Below are 19,097 nucleotides of genomic sequence, written 5' to 3'. Positions count from 1 at the left end.
ATCTATTCTCTATTTTATAATTTTTTAGTTATTAGGTCATGTGCCACCAAGACCAGCAGATTCTGCAGAATACCAAAGTGCCCCACAAAGCAATAGTGGACTGGAGAAATTAAACCAAAAATAAAACTACCTGTGCCCAGAAATTTAAGATGTTCACCACTGAATACTAAAGGCCTCTTCACATAACATGTTGTGAGAAATAAAAATACAGATCTTTATTAAAATGTGTGTCTTCATATAAAATTTCTCCTTCACACTTTAAAATTATTGGTTTCTTCCCAGAAACCAAGATCTATACAACTCAGAACAAATGATAGTTTTGTTTAGAAAAAACCCAAACACTTTATTTGCTCTTCCTACTACTTTACTGTTAAAAAAATTGTAAGAGGTTTTGTAAGAAAGAAAACTGTATACTCATAACGTATTTCCTATGCTCATTAACAGGACTTACAGCTACTTCATGGGAACGGGGGAGAGGGTATGACAGTATGCCTTCTCCTACAGGTGCATGAAATCAGAGATATCAGTGCCTTCTAAGAAAGTTAGGCTACCAGCTGACAGACTTGCCAAAGCAGAAGGAACAAGACTCAGTCTGTCACCAAAGCCTGTAAGACTTATTTCAATTGTTCACAAAGCTACAAATGCAAAGGAATCACTGATCTGACAAAAGCCTCTGGACACTACAGGAAAACAAATAAATGAAGAGACAAAAGTAGTTAGTGTACATTAGGGCTGGAAAACACACGGGGCTAGCATTGTAGTAATAAGGTGCTACTGCCATATAATTGCTTTTCTGACCATATCCAGACATAGTTAAATCACAAAACATCAGAGCCAGAAAAACCTAGTAGCTCTTCCAGTCCATTCTCCTGCCAGTGCAGATGATTGTAAGGTAACTCATCTGTATTTGTATCAGATAAAAGATCTACTGCTACAGGCAGTGTGTGGGGTCTGGTTTCCATCCAGCCCCAGACTTTAAACAAAATATAACTGGAAATTCATTTTGGTCAAAACCACAAAAGTCTCACAACAGATAGAGACCTTAGACTTTCCTATAATGCTTGGAGTAGTCCTGCCAGACATACACACATCTGAGCACAGATTCGAGACAGAAATGAAACATCTGAAGGCAAGGCAGAGGTTATAAATGCTGTGTATTACTAAAATTTTTCCAAATAAAATGAGAGTGAAACATTAGTAAAACCTGTCCATCACTGACAATATAGCTTAACAGACTTACGCTGGTAAAACAGTGTATGCCAACAAAAGTAAAACAGGTTTTACTGATTCTACATCTTTACTGATTGTATATCTTCTCATTTTCTAAGTTCTCTGGCAAAAATTGATTTAAGCAAGTTCACTTCTAAGGATTTATAAACATGCATACCAAATGGACTAGCTAGGATGACCATGATATGATCTGCAACACACAAATCAAGTTAAGAGCTGCATTTAGAAGGGTGGTTTTAACTTTTCACTGTATCATATGGTTTTTAAAGAAATGTAGCACATTAAAAGCATAAAGAAATGAAATTAAAACACTTACTGTTCTTATATTATGAAACCAAGTTAGTATTAAAGCAGCAATACTACAAGGATTTGTCTTTCTATTTCAAGTAAGTTTTAAGATATGAAGATGATATATGATAAGAAAATATTGTTACCAAGGATTTTGGCAGTAAAGGAACTTATGCTAGAAGTCAGTTTTGACAATTCTTTGAATCTAAAAGACCTATAAGTACTAAAATGTCATCTGTCTATCCATGCGAGATTTAGCTTTGGCAGTATTTCAAAAGTGAAAAAAACATTCTTTGCTATATGTTTTCCCTACGACAATATATTTTCAAAGCTGTCTAAGAGGCCATATTCTCATGAGGAGTACAGTAAGATGTATATGTGTTACAGAAATATTTGCAGAAAAAAAATCTAAGTTTGAATACTCACAACAATCAATGGGTCAAACTGTGGATAAAAGCACAAAGCGTGGAATTTATTGTCAAGAGTTGGCACTTAAATATTTCAAATCATTTCTTCAGTTTAAAGATTCATTGTTCTGTTCAAGCTAAATTAAACAAACCCTTTGGAAGCTAACCTGATTATCTCCATATAAATCTGTCTATTGTTAAGTGATGTCGTTATCACCCCTCTCCCCCTTTTTCTTTTTTTTTTTTTTTTTTTTTTTTTTTTGTTATATTATGGACTATTCCAGATATAGGTCTGGAAAAAGGAGCTGTCTGGCTCATAGGGCTATTTTTTTTAATGCTTTAAAAATAAAAAAAGAGAGAGAGAAGGTTAGAAAAGGAAGTAAGACAAGGAGAGCACTAATTGCTCATCCCTGACCTCTTCCAAACCACTGCAAAACTGATAAAAATTGCCTGAGCTGTTTCTTATGCAGTTCAGCTTTGGCCTTTTTCAATAGCCACAGGGGTATCAATACCCCCTTTAAAGCTGGGGCTACACATGGAATAATAAAAGACCTGTAATTCTTTTTTTTAAGATGAAAACAAATGATCTTTAATTTACATTAAAAAAAATTCCTGTGAAAAGATTATTCACTAACTGTAGTTGCTAATCGGTCCAACTATGGTGAATTCTGCCAACTGTGCTCAGCTGATAAAGACATTAAAATAACAAGAAATTACTACATGTAATTTTCTGAGTACTTACACATTCTTGGATTTGAATGCTTCAGCAAAGTGCTGCACACTCTGAAGAGAAGCAAGGTCTAAGGTCATTGCTTCTACCTTGGCTTTATGCTGGAGCAAGAGAAAGTATAAAAAAAAAGATAAATAACAGCAAGTTTAGTTCACAGTATCATGTTACAGTACATGTGTTATGAAACTTGTCCGATTCCCTTGTTTGACATTATAACCCCTAAGTGAATACAAATCATCAAAAAGAATGGACGAGCACAACATGTAGTGCCAAAAGTAGCATTGCAATTTTGTGGTTCTGCTAAAAACATACACTATGTAACACATGGCTTTATATAATACAATGAATTGACACAAGGTAGTGTTAAGGTTAATATGATATCTTTTTTCTTGCATTTTGCTGGTGAAACATATGTAACTCGTGAAATAAAAAGTAGAGTAAGCATTATTCTTAATGCATGGTGTATTTTATATACCATACCAGTAGAAAAATACCCAGCTGAATTCAAACTTGCACGTATTAATCCAAAACAATCTGTTGTTCATAGCAGGTGATACAAAAGACAGTATAAAATTAGTATAAGAAACAACTGATTGGCCTACACACTTTTTCATATAGTAAGAGTTTACGAGTGCATAATATCTTCTAAAGAAATTGTGTATGTACTTAAAACCAACTTTTCACCTAGAAGAGGACGTGCAGTCCCACAAAATGACATGTTAATGTGAAGGTGCTCACCTTAGGCACAACCAGAACAACTCTTCTCAGTATTTTCAGCTTTAAGATCCCTGTTCTCAGATCTTTTGAAATGCTTACACTTCAAACCTCAGAACAAAAAGAACCAAAAATCTCTTTTCATTGGAACCACTAAAGTGAAAGTCACCACAGAATCAAGTAGACTGTGGTTCTTTCGAGCCACAGTTCTGAACTAGCGTTCATTTGACTGCAGCTCTGTGTCTGCAGCACATCATCCAACGGTTGTCTTCAGTTCTTCCTATACTTTAAGATTATCTATGATCCTCTGCAAAATAGTAACCATCATAACATATAAGTCACGTAGATACCCTAAGAAATTATGAACATGTATATTTGTGCTCACTCTCACTTTAAGACTGACTGCTGCCCAACACCACCTAAACTCTCTGGTACATAAAAGAAGGCTGGCAACAGCCCTGTACTTTCCTCAAACCTAAACTGTTAACTTCAGTCCACTCTGCTTAGCTAATTCAGCAAAGAAGAAATTAAATGGACCCTTCATGTAATTCCAACATGCTACCTATGCTTACGTATAGTTCAGACTGGACATTAGCACCACTAAAAGAAAGAGTAGGAAAAAGATGGAGCAGATGCAGTGGTACTATGCAATCAAAGGCAGCATTTCAGTGGAGAGGCGATAGGAGCTTTGTTAGCACCATGGTGCAACAGGGGATCTACTGTGCTTACAAGGATATACAATGAGCATTTCTGGCGGAACAAAAAGGAAGCAGCACACGTGCCAGCGCAGGAGGAAACCGGGAAGAGTGCCCCCATTGTCTCCTAAGTTCAAGCAATTCATCTGATCTCTGTGTTTCATTACATCTGGTACTTTTCTCACTACATCTGTTCTCTATTTTGCTAGCACCCATTCTGCCTGCTACAATTACCTTACAGGTTGGGTTTAAACAGAATGTCACTCAAATTCCTTCTGTCCCACTCCAGCCAGACTTATCAGGACAGCAAAATAAATACAACTAAAATTTCAACAGGTTCAGTTCCCATAGGAAGTATCAATTGATGGAGTCTGAAAATGCTAAACCAAACTTTGTTACGAAGACTTTTTTACCCTTACAAAATGCACATCATTCTCGAATTCATTTTGCCCCACTGGGTAAATATTTTCTTCTGTTTGATGGTCAGAGACTTGAGAAAGGCTGGCTGCTTTGCATTATGCAACAGAGCTCCACAACAACTTCTCTTCAACTTTGGAGTTCAAAGCTCTTTACTTAATCGAGAAGTAGTGTGCATAGTGCGGTTTATTTTGCTTCTGCTTTCCTCAGTTGAAACATTCTTTTGTCTCTCCCAGGGGTAAAAGGACAAGAATGCTACAAATACAGGGACACAAAGGGGGGCAAAAAAAAAAATAAGTAGTTCAACAGACCGTACCACAAGCTGTTAGCTACTGTCCTCTTGGGGACACACTCAAGTCAACACTATATTACTCAGGTAATACTTTTCCTCTTGGGGTCACGTGTTAGGCTTCTCCTAATGATTCCAGGAACAGAAGAGAGGTGTCTGTGTATTTCAGGTCCAAAAGAAAAAAAAAAAAAAAGTATGATGCCTTCAAAATACTTTCAGAAATAGAAGTTAAGCAGACTACGATTGGCCTGGATTTGTGGATTAATATATTGAAAATGTAAAAATCAAAAATTTAAAAATCATAAATTATTGAAGTGATAAATGGTTGACTGTTAGATAGCAAATGTAAACTATAATTATGTTTCTTCTGTACCAGTTCCATCAATGAAATGAGAGCACCTTTCTATTCATACTTTACTTTCTTCAGTCAGTAAGATAATTTATTTCAAATAATTTAACATTACTTCTCCTTTTTTTCTTTTAGCTTTGATACACATACAGTTATAGAAAAAGACAAATAAAACATTTGTTAAGAAATTCAGGAAACCGTATCTAAAATGACCTGAAAAAGGAAAAATGGAGAAGGAAAAATGGATGGTTTTAGTAATTTTTTCCACTGAATAGGTCAGGAAAGGCAAATGGCAAAACAAAAATTTTTTTCAACTTTCTCCCTGCTTTTGCTTTTTAAAAACCTGATGGTAACAGTCTGTATTTCCTTCACATATACACAGTACATACTGAGCACAGAGACAACCATTTGCTCTGTTTTCCTCATAGGAGAAACTGGAGCATGTGACACCCAAAGTGCTCAGATCAGAACTCGCCACCTCATCTTTGGAAGGCATGCAAAAAGCCAAGCATGAGTATTTTCGCCAAACAGTAACTGGGGAAGGAATCAGTTTACATACCATGAGCTTACACAAGTACCCCAACTTTTCTGTTTCAGATTCTCCTTTGTCAACTGAGCTTCAAGCACCTCTTACTCTACAGAGGTATTCTGTAGACAATCAGTTTCTACTATAGTTCAAGAACATGAAATGTTAAGCCTTTAGTATCAAATAATTTTCATTCCAGATTTTCCAACTCTTTCTTCTATCTCACAATTTCTTTTAAAAAAGCTATGAATGAGGCAATATACTTGCAAGGTATGTTCTTAATAATGTAAGAATATCTCCGATCAATGACAAGTAGAAGGTTTTTTGTTTGTTTTCTTACAGTAGCTCAGTATTACCTTTTGTTATAATGTTTTCTCTCTTTCCCTCAAAGCATAGGTAGCACATATTGTGGTATTTATAGAAAAAGAAAACATGTTTTTTAATAAAAAATAAAACTAAAAACCATTTTTGCTAAAAGGCATCATAACTGCAATTGTAATCCACAGTCAGAACTGATTGTTAATGGTATGCTGCAAATCCTGATCTAATGTGTCATAATTGTATTATGCTGATGTCTCTCACCATTTCACTTCACATATTTTCAGTACTGAATTATGCCTCGTTTTATGTTGTGAAATCTTAAATGGGACTTGTCACTTTCCCAAATACAGAAGACAGTCTTAAAACTGACATCGTAAAATCAATACACTAAGGCAGAAGACTCCAGAATTTTTAAAATTAAATTGACAAAACATATTAATTCTCCCTCTACTACTTTATTTTCAAGTATATCATTTAAGGGGAAACTAAATAAGAGAATGAGCGTAGAATAATTTAAAGAGCTCAATTCTAAATCACAGGATCATTACTACGTGGCGCTGTTGAGAGCCTGTGCAAAATGAGCTGGTGCCCTCGCTGCAGATCCCTGGGACAAATGTTCCAGTGGTGTCCAAATCCACTTTCACAACTAGACTCAGAGCAGCTTTGCAAACTGGCCAACTGGAGAACAGACACGAGGCAGATATGCTTCCGCTGTCTACTGAACCTTCTGAAAACAAGGTCAGCTAGAACCAGCTGAAACTGCGCTTTTGAGATGGGGAGTATTTGTATTTCATGACGCCCAAAGAGCAGTTCAAGGCTAACAATGTCTAGGCACCAACATCCTGTCTTTGAAGAAACAGACGAAGGTGGATCATTCTCTGGTTCCTAACAAGTCCTCTTTTAAACGCACCACAGTAACATTTTGAAAAGTGCAAAGAAAAAATTTTATCCTGTATTTCACGATTTTATGCCCTGTTCTAAAAGCATTTTATCAATATTTTCAAGTAAGTTTCATTAACAGTTTGTTTAGTTTTGTATGTAAGCTGCTCCCTATTGGAGCAAAAATATTAAAAACACTTAAGTGCAATTGGTTATATTTTGCACTTATGCTAGAAAAATGCTTATTGAGCCAGAAACTAACAAGAAAGTGAAAACATCCAGAAAGCAAGCAATTTCACTATATGCAATGTATTCACTTTACAGCTTAAAAACTGTTTAAAAATGAACACTGCATGGTAGAGTAGTTTGGCAGTAAACATGATTGTGCATTTGTGTCTTGGTATTGAAGAAGGAGCCTTTTTTCACAGTGAATTTTTCATTCAAATGTAAGTGATGATTTACGTTAAATATAGGTAAAGCATAGCTACATTTTCCTGAAGGATTGCAAGGAAGTGAAGAGCAGTACAATAAGTTGAAGCATAAAAGCTTTCTCTGTCATAATATTTATTATAATGGCATATAAAATAGCTGAAATAAATAATAGATGACTAAAAGTAAATTCATATGATAAAGAATCTTTCAGCAGACACCATTACTTCTGACTGCTCCAGTTTCATACAGAGTTGAAGAGTCTTAATAAATATGCTGTAGCCCCTGTATCTTATGTATGTACAAGTCATTTTGTAAGGGCCTATTTAAAATGTAACATAGTGGACACCAGATAATTTACTGTATAATCTTACTCTCAAAAAATATTGTGTGAATATATCTTCAATATTTAAAAGTTCTTAACTCAAAACCGAATACATAGCACAACAACAAAAATATCTGACTTTGAGGAACTGAAAATACAATAAATTGGTAAAAAGCAGTTTAATTTGATAAAGAAAAATCCTGATGACGTCATCTTGGAATTCAAATAGTTCTTATATGCAGTGTGAGAAACAAAGTCTTCAGGAAAAAAAGAATTTGACATCAAAGCTGATGAAAAGTCTGTGGAATTATATTGAAATAGGTAAACAAATAACCAAAACTCAGCATATAACAAGCAATGCCCAAATAAACGCATATTTCCGTGATGAGGACAAAGTAGAGGATGTTTTAGAAGCACATCTGACAATTTGACACATAGCTTATGACAGTCAATCGCCAGTGCCATGCACTATTTATGGAGGTACATAATAGGGAAAAAGGCTTTCACTCAGGATTAGGACCGTAAGTATTATTGTCCCTAATGTAGTCAACATTTGGTACTTCATGCAAAACTGTATTTATGTAAGGCCAGCTTCATCTTGTTGTGTGCTTTGAATGCTATGCAGCTACTTCTCGTGGAACTGATTGGGGCAGATGAATCATAATGCTTTAAGAGTAATTCAACATACATGCTAGATGCTTTAATAATATGTGCTTCTGCTACATTTGTTATACATTAATAAAGTTCATTAGAAGACATCATGGTGGAACATTTTTACACCCATTTTTCTGTTTTTTCCTCCCCTCCACCCCCCTACAATTTCTATGCAGTACTTTCAAATTTTCACTAACTTCATGGAAGAGAAGGTACATGACACAAACCGATTTGCTAAATATTTTATTAACCCATTTATGTGATGTACAAGGAAATAGCTGGGACTAATTGTGATTCTTCATGAAAATCAGAGATGAAAAGGATTTTCTTTAAATAAAGAAAATTTATTTAGCAATACTTGGTTATACTATTTCCCAACATGTTTGTTTTACCTGTATTTTGGTTGTAATATACTGGTGTAAATTTTTCCACTATTCGTCTTGCTCAATCCTGTCAAACATGTTTTCATGCTGTGTGTGAGCTCTCCCAAAACCTGATTTTGTAAAGCCTAGTTCTTCATGTTCTTCACAAACATGGAATTACTGTAGGGGTTGCCTTCATCCAAGTCAAGTGAATAGCATACATATAAAGACCTAATGGGTCAGTATGAGCCTGCAAATTGCTAGGATTACTGAGCATCCCTGGACCTACATTTTATCAAGAAGAATGAATTATCATCATTACTGTTATTATTATTTTCATTGTCTCTATCCCTTCTCCAGAACATTTATGGATGTTCAGCAGAGAACAGCGTTTATCTTTTTGGCATCATCTACAACTTAGAGGCCTCTTCAGAAAAACCTGAAGTCCTCAAGCTGTAGTAGGATTGTGCTGCAAATGAATGTCTTAAAGTTGTGATGGCAGTTCCCCACACATGATAGTCTAGAACAGACACCTGAACTGGAAATTTAACTGTTGAGCTCCACTGGGTTATAAAAGCAACAGAGAAGTCTGGATCCTCCTTTAGCTAGAGATTAAATATATAGGCAACAAATAAGCTGTTGAAATTCCAAAGATGAGAGACATGGAAGAGTGACAAAGACAACCTGATATGAAGGAGTTAAGTTTCCGAGGATGCCATACACCAACCTGGCATTTGGACCTCACATTTAAACAAATCACTATTCACAGCAATATTTTTCCTTCTTCCAAATACTTAATTTACCTATAATTTAAAATCTATGTCACAAATACAACAATGTGACTAAAGTCTCTAGGTATAGTTTGTATATTTAACATGGATGTGAAAGGGCTTTCTTGGTCACTGTAATAATGATTTTAAACTCCCCAATAACTTTAAAGCTGTATCTCTTTCTGTTAGTAAATGTCTACACATAAAAAGATGCAAAAACCACTTATTCATTTCTTTATGGTTGCTTCATTTTTCAGATCTTAGTATATTTTATTTATAAATTTTCTGTAATAAATACCAGTATAATAAGCGATAATGCTATTTCACAATCTTTACAATAGTTAACTCTTAGATCAATATCTTTGTAAATTTGGCCTTTTATATCTTCTGAAGATAATTATAAAGGAAAAAAGGAAAAATATCTGCATCTTTCTGAAATTAATATCTTCAGAGAAGTAAACTATGCCAACTAAATCATGCTTAAAATGCGTAAGAGGAATCAGTCTCCTAAGGACATTTTAAAAATTATTTATTCCTTAACCAGAGAGAACAAAACCATACACACACAAATTACTAGAGTATAATTTCAGAATACTTCAGTTTGTAGGCTCCAAATGTCTCTGATTTTTCCTGGATGTACATGGTTCCTTTGCAGGCAGTATACATCTGCTTCAATAACAAGAAATTACATGCATTTTTTAAAAAAAAAAAATCTACCATAGGTTTTGGCAATAGGAATTTGTTTAGCTGCTAATGCACATGAACTGTGGGTATTTACTTGGGAGCCTACTTTTAGCTGGAATTTTTTCTTTCCCTGGATATAGATCACTTCTTTCCGTCTCCAAACACCCATTCCTGTAAAGCTCATTTGAATTTATCATAGGGAATCTCAAATAATCTTGGCAATATATTACACATATATGGTTTACTATTCTAATAAACATATCTTCTTGTTTACAGAATAATCAAGGGAGCCTGGGAACATGTAACAGAATCTCAGCTGTGGAGTGCCTCCTATTCAAATGCTTTCAATTCTTTTCATTCTGCAAGATCTGAAGTGATAGCAGAATACATTTTCAAAAACAGCAACAAGGCAAACAGCATTGGGATAATTTAGAAGCTACAGACTTTGTTTCCTTTTAAAAACTTCCTCAATTTGAAGTTTTTAAGATTAAATAAACCCAGTTTAGGAGTTGCTGAGAAATACGCAATATAGGAGGCAAATATGGTAATGGATTTCTTGGAAATGGCAGAGGCTGGAAGGAAAAACTGTTTCTAAACGGACTAAACCAGTAACATCCCAATTGCAATACAATATTGTTGGTATTAATTATCCGTAAAATTAAAGATGTGTTATCTTATATGTACAACTATACATACACCGATGTATAAAACTTACAGCAGGATTTCACATACTGTTTTTACACATAGAGGAAAAGTTAGCATCCCTACTACAGATGACAAACAAGACGAGAAAAGCATGATGGTCAAAAGGGCAACAATGTTTAAGTAAATACCAAAAGAAACCCTTTTCCCTGTTCTCTCATGATCCATAATCATAAGCTATGTTGTTGCCTGAAAGTGCAGACATGCACTGTGCAGTGCATTAATCCTTCAAACACTAACAGATGCTGGCAGGGATTTAGGCTGGAATGTATTTACAAAGTGACAAATTATGTTCCATATTATACAGAGAGAGAAAGAGCACCCACAAATAGGCTGATAAATGTCAGCTGCAGTCACGACAAACGGTTTATTTTTATTATACTGTAACCACAAATGTTTTTTGCAGGGAGGCCCAAAGATTTATTTGTTGCAGGAAAAAACAAGATTATATATGACACAAAGTAATAAGTGTGAGATCACTGATGTTCTGGGCAGCTTGCCCTCCTGGAAGCTATGTTCAGATTGAAAAATGTTGCTTAAAAATGGTATGTTATATGACACAAAATAAATAGTTCATAAATCTGTATTGAAACAACAATAACTAATAATTAAAGACAGTCCTAGGACATGGCTTATACAAGTTAAAAGGAAAACATACTATTTCCTTTAGTGGAATGTAGAAAATGAAGTAACACTATTAAAATAAATCTGATGAAATTGTTCTAGATTAAAAACAAAGTACTATAATTGCTAGATGGAAGCAACATATATTTTAAATGTGGTCATAGCGCTATATGAACATTCAGTGTAGCACAATTAATTGGCAGAATAGTGACGTCTGCAGGTTTAAAAATGCATTGCAGCTATTTTGAAGTGCGTCAAAGCTTGCCAATATATTTAAGGCACAGCTCCTTACCACCACTCTTAATACTAGGAAAATATCAATATGGTTAAAAGTCATTCACTTCTTGAACCGTGAATAATTTCAGGATGCTTCAATGTAAGCAGAAATAAATACATGAGACAAAGAAACGAAAGAAGTGAATAATTAGCTATTTAACACATTTTAATTGGCAGTTCATGGTTACAGTCTCCTAGCTTTAAACAATATAATATAGACATCTTACAGAACAGTATCCTCAAAAAGAACAAACACATACAATTCTTTTGTTTCCACAACTGTTCACATTCCCTAGCTAAGAGAGACATTGAAAATGGTCACATTGCTATGTATGTAATTTTAGAAAGTGAAATAAAAGGACTGAAATCATATTAGTAAAGATTTCTTGTACAAATAAGGGTTGGCAGGACCAGGTTCTTAATATACACTCACTATACACAATATAGACTTGAAGAAAAATATTAAGTCTTTCTGCATACACAAGAAAATATCAGGTGTATTTGAACAGTACTAGCATATGGAAACCTGCCATTATGCCTCCTGATTTGTGATCACAAAAGGAGGAAGTTTTTCTGTACTTTTTTCTAAAGAAATAAAGATTGTGTGACAAAGAAAGTATGAACAAAATAAACACAAAGACTGGAATTAAATTTCTGTGAAAATGTGGCCCGTCTTAGGAACCATTTTGTTCTACTTAGTAATCAGCAACAAAAATATAAAACCAAACATAACATTAAAAACATAATGTAATTCCAGGGTTGTGTAAAAATCTGAGACCGAAGTGTAGACCATGTATTTTACAGATGCATAAAGCTGATGGCATTCAGACACGGACAGGAGGGGTCAGAAGGCCATGTGCCATTGTTCTAATAATTAAGAAAGTTTAAAATGGCTTTAGTGTCAATGTGAATGAAGTCCAAAAATCAAGTGTCTTATTAAGCACTGTCAACATGAAAAGCTCTGATACCTTCATTTACTAAATATACAGGAATTTTCTGATAAAATTTTGATCTCTAGATAACAAAAGTACTCCAGAAAATAACTGTCTTGTGCAGCAATATAGTGGGAGACTTGATGGTCACCTATCATTACACTTATTAGAATACTTATTTCCTAAATACAACTTGCCAATGAACATTATAGTGACAAGGATGGAGAATATGCCTTAAAAATGATATCTTTACAAGTATTTGTACATACAAAACAAGGAAGTGCTGCCATTACAGCAAGCAAAGCAGCAAGAAAATCATAATAACAACCTACATTAAATATTTGCCTGTAGAATAGGTGTGCAAGATTGATATAAACGCTTTATAGATAAGAGGGAGGGGGAAGCAAGGAAGAAAAAAAAACCCAACCACCACTATCTTTCCCCTTCATCAAAAAAGCAAAACCAAACACAAAGAACTGAACATGAAGAGAAGCAGCATGCAAAGTTTGTAAGTAGTACTCTCTCTACTGGACAGAAAGACTTTTTAGATGCCTTCTGCAGTTCTGCAACCATAACCATAAGTGTTAATACCACGTTTTAATGCAGTCATTCAATTATTAAATTGTTTTTAATTTAACGGATATTGTTACATAGCTAAGTAACTGGCACATACTCTACCTTAAAATTTTGCCTTTTAAGCAAGTAGCTTAGGCTTTTCCCTAATTTTAAGGTAAACACTGGCTGTACCTACCTGAACACCTGAAAAAATAGCAGCTACTGTATATCTTACCCATATGCCACATGCAAAAATGTAAAACATATTAAAAAAATTCAAAAAGAAAATTTCCAAGCAGATGTTTATAAACAGAAGGTAACGGATAAAAACCCAAACACAATGCTGCATTATGTTACATGATTCACTGATGAACCCATTGGAACTACAGCAAAAAGCCCTTCTGGAAAACTTCCAGAAATTAAAAGGTGCAAACAAGCTGCCTAATACCCTTGCGTAGACTGAATTCTTATGAAGAAAATAAAGTTTATTGTCTGGAAACAGAGAAAGCATGAGGAAAGCACTAAAGCAATGGAGGTGAACAATTAGACAGATGTTCACTTAAGGAAATAAAGAGAACAGAAGAAGCCATCACTGAGGAATTTTACGAGAATACTGACAACTCTGCACCTCATCAAGGGCACTGGTAAAGTTAAAGCCACTGAAGCCATTTCTACTCAACTCCAGTATAACTGCTGACCTTGCAAAAGTCTGCATTTAGTAAATGTGGCTTAGGAAAATAGCATTATACTTTTCATTTTACTATTTTTTCCCAAACTCCATCTATATACTGTACTGTATATTTCAAGAAAATTAACTTTATTTCCTTGTATAATATTACATGTACTCGGAATTTTTTTCCTAACTATGCTTGGGTATCAGGAAAACCTATATTTTAAAAGCTTTTGTCATTTAAGTAAAATTAAATAGTCAATTACATCTGATCTTCATAAAAGTGTATATGTGAATAGCTGGAATGGCTTTTGCTTAATATGATTATACATGTTTCTAAAGTAGTCAGGAGTTTGCATAAGACACAATATGTCAATCTGGACATGTTTCAGAACATACAACTTTTGGCATTTAACTACTGAAAGAATAATGGAGAAAAAGCATATTTTGTTGATCATCTGTCTTGTAGAGTAAAAAAATATGGACATACATGCAGGCAAAAGGAGAAGGAATTAAGAGGTAAGATTTTTTGGCAAGGACAAAGGACAGACTTTTTCGTGGTTGTGCAGGCTGAGGTACAAATGTAATTTGTTCCACAAACATATCTCTATTGTTTAAAATATCATTTCAAAACTCTGTTTGGTTTATGATAATACTTCCCTTGCAAATTTTCAGAAGAAAAGTATCCCCCAACTCTCAAGTGCATTACTGATTTCTCCTTTTCCTTTATCTGCTCATATATTTTCAAAAATTACTGTCACACTGATCAGAAACTGTAGCTCAGTATCACTAACACAACTTTCATCACCTTCTTGTATGCAGTGGGCTACTTCCCACAACATTCATCAATTGTTTCTGAACTGTAAATATAAATATGATACACATCACCTTAGTGACATAGTAGAGGGTACACAAATATCCAAAGTGAACTCTCCAGTTATCCAATTGCCAAAGAGTTCCCACCAGCATTGGAAACTCTGTAATATTATTAGCATAAACTCGTTGTGTATCAGGTTGTAGAGATAGGGAGGAAGTACTAATTAAAAGCTATATCCTTATCTAAATATTACTTGTACACAAAGAAAACACATACGAAGTAGATTTTTATAAAATACTCCTGGTCTTTAACAGCATCAGACTGCCTTTTTTGAGCATCAGCCACCAGTTCCACTTACAAAAAGGGACAGCTCATTCATTGCAAATGGTTTTGCAGTGTTTGCAATACAAGCAGTAGTTCACCCAGGTCTGCAGGGGACAGCCTGCATATTTCCCACATACTAATGTTTGAAAGTTCTCAGTAACTCAGGAGAAATGCACAAGAAAATTAGAAAATTTCATCATTCACATTTTAAATAATATAAAAGATGTGGAATGTGATTGATTTCACACTAGAGAGAATTGAAATTACAGTTATGGGATAGGTTTTTTTCATGTACTGTAAGGTCAAGTAATAGTAAATAATTAATGAATTATGAAACAAATTTTCTATAAGGCAACACATAAATTCTATTCAATAAGATCTAAAAGTGTAGTTACACCAAAAAGCCATATAATATATCACAAAATAAAGAAAATGCATGATGCTGAGGAATAAAGCGGAGGTTGCCATTATATTGGAATAACTGTTACTCTTAGGGAATATAAATAACATCTTTCCATACATACACATCATTTTCATAAGTTTTACATCTCATAAGCTATGAGAAAAAGAAAAGAAAGGATTTTCAAAATTTTTGGCTGTTGATTTTTCTAGCAAAATCTGTTTCCTCATCCCTCCAGCAGTTAGAGAGGTTCTCATGCATCAGAGAGTAGAATGATTAAGTGGATCATGGCCTGGACAAAACCACAGGGCTCCTTCTCTGAGCTATACAGCTTTGGCTAAAATCTACATATTGCTGATCCATACTCCTCTTTACCAGTATAAATTTCACATTCTTTGATACTCAAGCTGTCTCTTAGAATTTAGTAGAGTGCACGATACAATATTGTAGTGATCTGGTTAGACCCCTATGGGTCATTGCCGTACAATGAATAACATGACTGATAGTCAAGAAGTCACCAAAATATATTTTTCGCCTTGATACCATAAAATTAGTTGAAGTTGGAGATTTCTGGATTAGTAGATGGGAAATTTGCTTCTTCATCTGCATAAAGTTCTGTTCTGACTATAATAATAATGTTCTGACTTGCAAGACCAGGAGATAATGGATTATCTTCTCTATAATAAAAAAAAAAAAGGTTTTGCTTATAGATGAAAATATTCTGGATTTGAGATTCAACTATGGTGAAATATTACATACAGAAAAGGACAAAGGGGGGGAGGAAAAGAATCAACTTTTGAGAAACGTATTTCTCACTTATGGTGGTTGCTTAAAGTCACTCAGTCACTTGAAATTGTCCCAGAGGCTAATAAATGAGAAAATAATAAATTTGGCAAAGTTTCTGCCAAATTTTTGTATCCAATGCAGACAATTTATCACATCTATTTCATAAAGAGTCCCGACTAAAAGTCTTGAAATAAATGCAAGTCAGATGTTGGGTCTCCCAACAGCAACTGTCTCACCTTATAAAGTACTTGTTTTGGGCCACAGTAACTGCAGATAAGGACATAGCCAGTGACAGTATGTACAGTTAAAATAGAGAATGTTTTGAGATCATTTACAAACACAATAATCTGCATAGCTATAAATTTAAGTCAATAACCTAAGTTGTACATATAAGCAGCTTGAACCCAGTACTACCAAAATATATCAAGTTCCATTTAGATGTAATAACTGATCCATGAACACCCCATGGCAACAGTGTGTGTTCTCCTACCAGACTGAATAAAATACAAAATTAGAAATGAAGGGTTGCATTTTTTTCACTCTTCTAATGGTATAAACTCATTCACCTTGCAAACTTTTGAAGACATACACAAATAAACAAACTTGTCAAGGAAATCTAGAACAAGTATCACCTTTTGCTCCGGAAGAAATGTTAACTTCTAAAAAGTTATAGCAATTTTCAAAGATGCTTATATTAGTAGCACTTTCAATAATGCAGTTATCAAAAAGTCACTTACAAAGACTCAGTCAAAATGCAAAGGCAAATTTGTTCTCTAGAGATTAAAAAAAAGTTAATTTTCAATGAAACTTTTATAATAGCTATAATCGTTTTATGAAATGTAATGTTAAAACCAGTCAGGACTATGCTGCTTTCTGTATGAAAACCATGGTTCCTATGCTGTCCTCCACAGACTGAGCTAAATAGTTTACAGAATCTTATTGTCCTTACATTATTTTAAGGTACAATTTTCATAGCCATGATGAACCTTATAAAAAATTTTCAGAACTGACCGTGATACACAATGGCCGTGACCTTTGGAGTTAGATTATTTTTCTCACATACATGTAGCTTGAAAAGCCCATGACCACTGCCAATTTCTATTTTTAACTACATGGCTGACAAAGTTAAATGAAAATAGCCCTTTCCTCCCCTCCCACAAAAACCATTCAGCACAATTTTTGAGTCTTTTTTTCATCTACTTCATTCTGTCTTCTGCAACCTTAGACAGCAAATTTGACCAGTTAAGGAACACTGAACTGCACAAGGTACAACAGAGTACTTCGAGGCATGACTCACTAATACTCTCAGGCCCATGTGAAAGGATATGCCATGATGATAAGACAGAGAAGGTTTATATTTATAAGACTTTGATTAATTAGGCAATTTTAGGAGGACAGAGACAAGGAAAATGAAAAGGCTCCAAAAGTACTGACTTTTGTTTAAAAAAATCAACAGCATCCCTATAAGCAACTAAATCCATGGATTATTTAATAAGGGAAATCATCCAGCAATCAAAAATGCCATCAGTGAAGTAGATGAGGCAAGGAGTATATGTAAGCCAACCATTTAGATGCCTTTTAGTGCATGTAAGCATTTGGTCTCAATTTAGATTTTCAAATGCCTCATGCTATGGTGCTGGACCTCTCCAAAAAAAGAAAATCCAAACCCCAATATAAACAGATGACACAAAAATCTGAACTGCTTCTCAGAACTCTGTAAAGAGCTGTGCAGTAATTTTCTAAAGGTGTTAAGTTTTAACTTTGTTCCTGAAGAATAAGGTGACGATACATCTAAAAATAAAGTTCCACCAAGTAACTGCCAGCACTGTAAAGGTACATGGTACCATTACAGATCTGACTCCTAATTTCCCAAGCTTGATCCAGTAATTTAGCAAGCTTAAGCAAGTACTTATTTGCATTTTTAAAGGTAAACACCTCAGCATACCCGACCCTTGTAAACTTTTGAAAGGTTTACTCAGTTCCCATTAAAATTGACAGTAACAAAAGCACACTGAAAATTTCGTCTTTCCATTAAAAATAGGTTTTTGCAGTTAAGAAGTTAAATTATTTGCTTTAAATAAGTAAATATATTTAAGATTTAAATATTGTGTCAAGAGCAGCAGCGGGATGACAGCCAAAGTAAAGGCCTGAATTGAATCACTTTCAGCAGATCATTTTTCCATTTGAGCTTGCTGATGTTTGTTTCCAAGCTACACGATGTTGTTTCAAAGGTGCCACAAGCTGCAAGCTCCTGTGCTGACCAGACCACACGAAACCACTTTAACTTAGGCTCCAAAGGTAGAAATGTTAATTCATCATCCTGTCAAAATAATGACATTCATTCATAAATACCGTCCAATCTCCTCCACACCTGGCTGAGTCTTCTGTGCAGCCTAGTGAAACACACTAATTACACACTTTCTCCGCCTGTCCTCTGGACAGTGTACCTCACCGTATTTGAAAAGAGTAATGATATAGAACTAAAAACTGGGCAAACACCCTTAAACTTGACAGAACAACAGACAGCGCAGAGAACCCAGACGTGTCAGGTGCCATACTCAGTCCATCAGATGCCAAGTGTACATCTTTGAGCACCTTCGATTAAGACTTTTCCACAAAGCCTTTTAGCTATCTTGCCCAGGCAAAATTAATTTAAATGTATCAGGTGTTGATGATCTCAGTCAGAACATTCAGCCTGTATCCATGGCCTTTATCAAAAGTACAGCATCAAACTACGATCAATGTCTGTACACTCTCACTTGGGCAAATGAAAAGGAAGACACAAGAAATACGATTTACTTCCCAAATCCCTGTGTGGTAACTAACCTACTTCAGCTGTACTCTTATGCTTCTTGCATATAACAAGAAGCAAAGCCTAGAACATCCCAAATGAACAGCATAATCTTTACTGTCTTCAGTTGAGTGACTGCTTAGGCAAAGGA

General features: G+C 34.7%; 1 protein-coding gene across 2 annotated transcripts in view; it reads right to left on the bottom strand.

Annotated features, from left to right (window-relative positions):
* WWOX (WW domain containing oxidoreductase) overlaps nt 1–19,097 on the bottom strand; it is a 531,587-nt gene that overhangs the window by 414,742 nt on the left and 97,748 nt on the right. For both annotated transcript variants that reach the window (XM_074882172.1, XM_074882173.1), the window contains exon 6: nt 2,668–2,756. In XM_074882172.1, the coding sequence (XP_074738273.1) occupies nt 2,668–2,756 (89 nt within the window). The remainder of the gene's footprint in view (nt 1–2,667; nt 2,757–19,097) is intronic.

This window comes from Strix uralensis, chromosome 12, assembly GCF_047716275.1.
Source record: "Strix uralensis isolate ZFMK-TIS-50842 chromosome 12, bStrUra1, whole genome shotgun sequence".
NCBI lineage: Eukaryota > Metazoa > Chordata > Aves > Strigiformes > Strigidae > Strix > Strix uralensis.
This window is presented reverse-complemented; position numbering and strand designations above follow the sequence as displayed.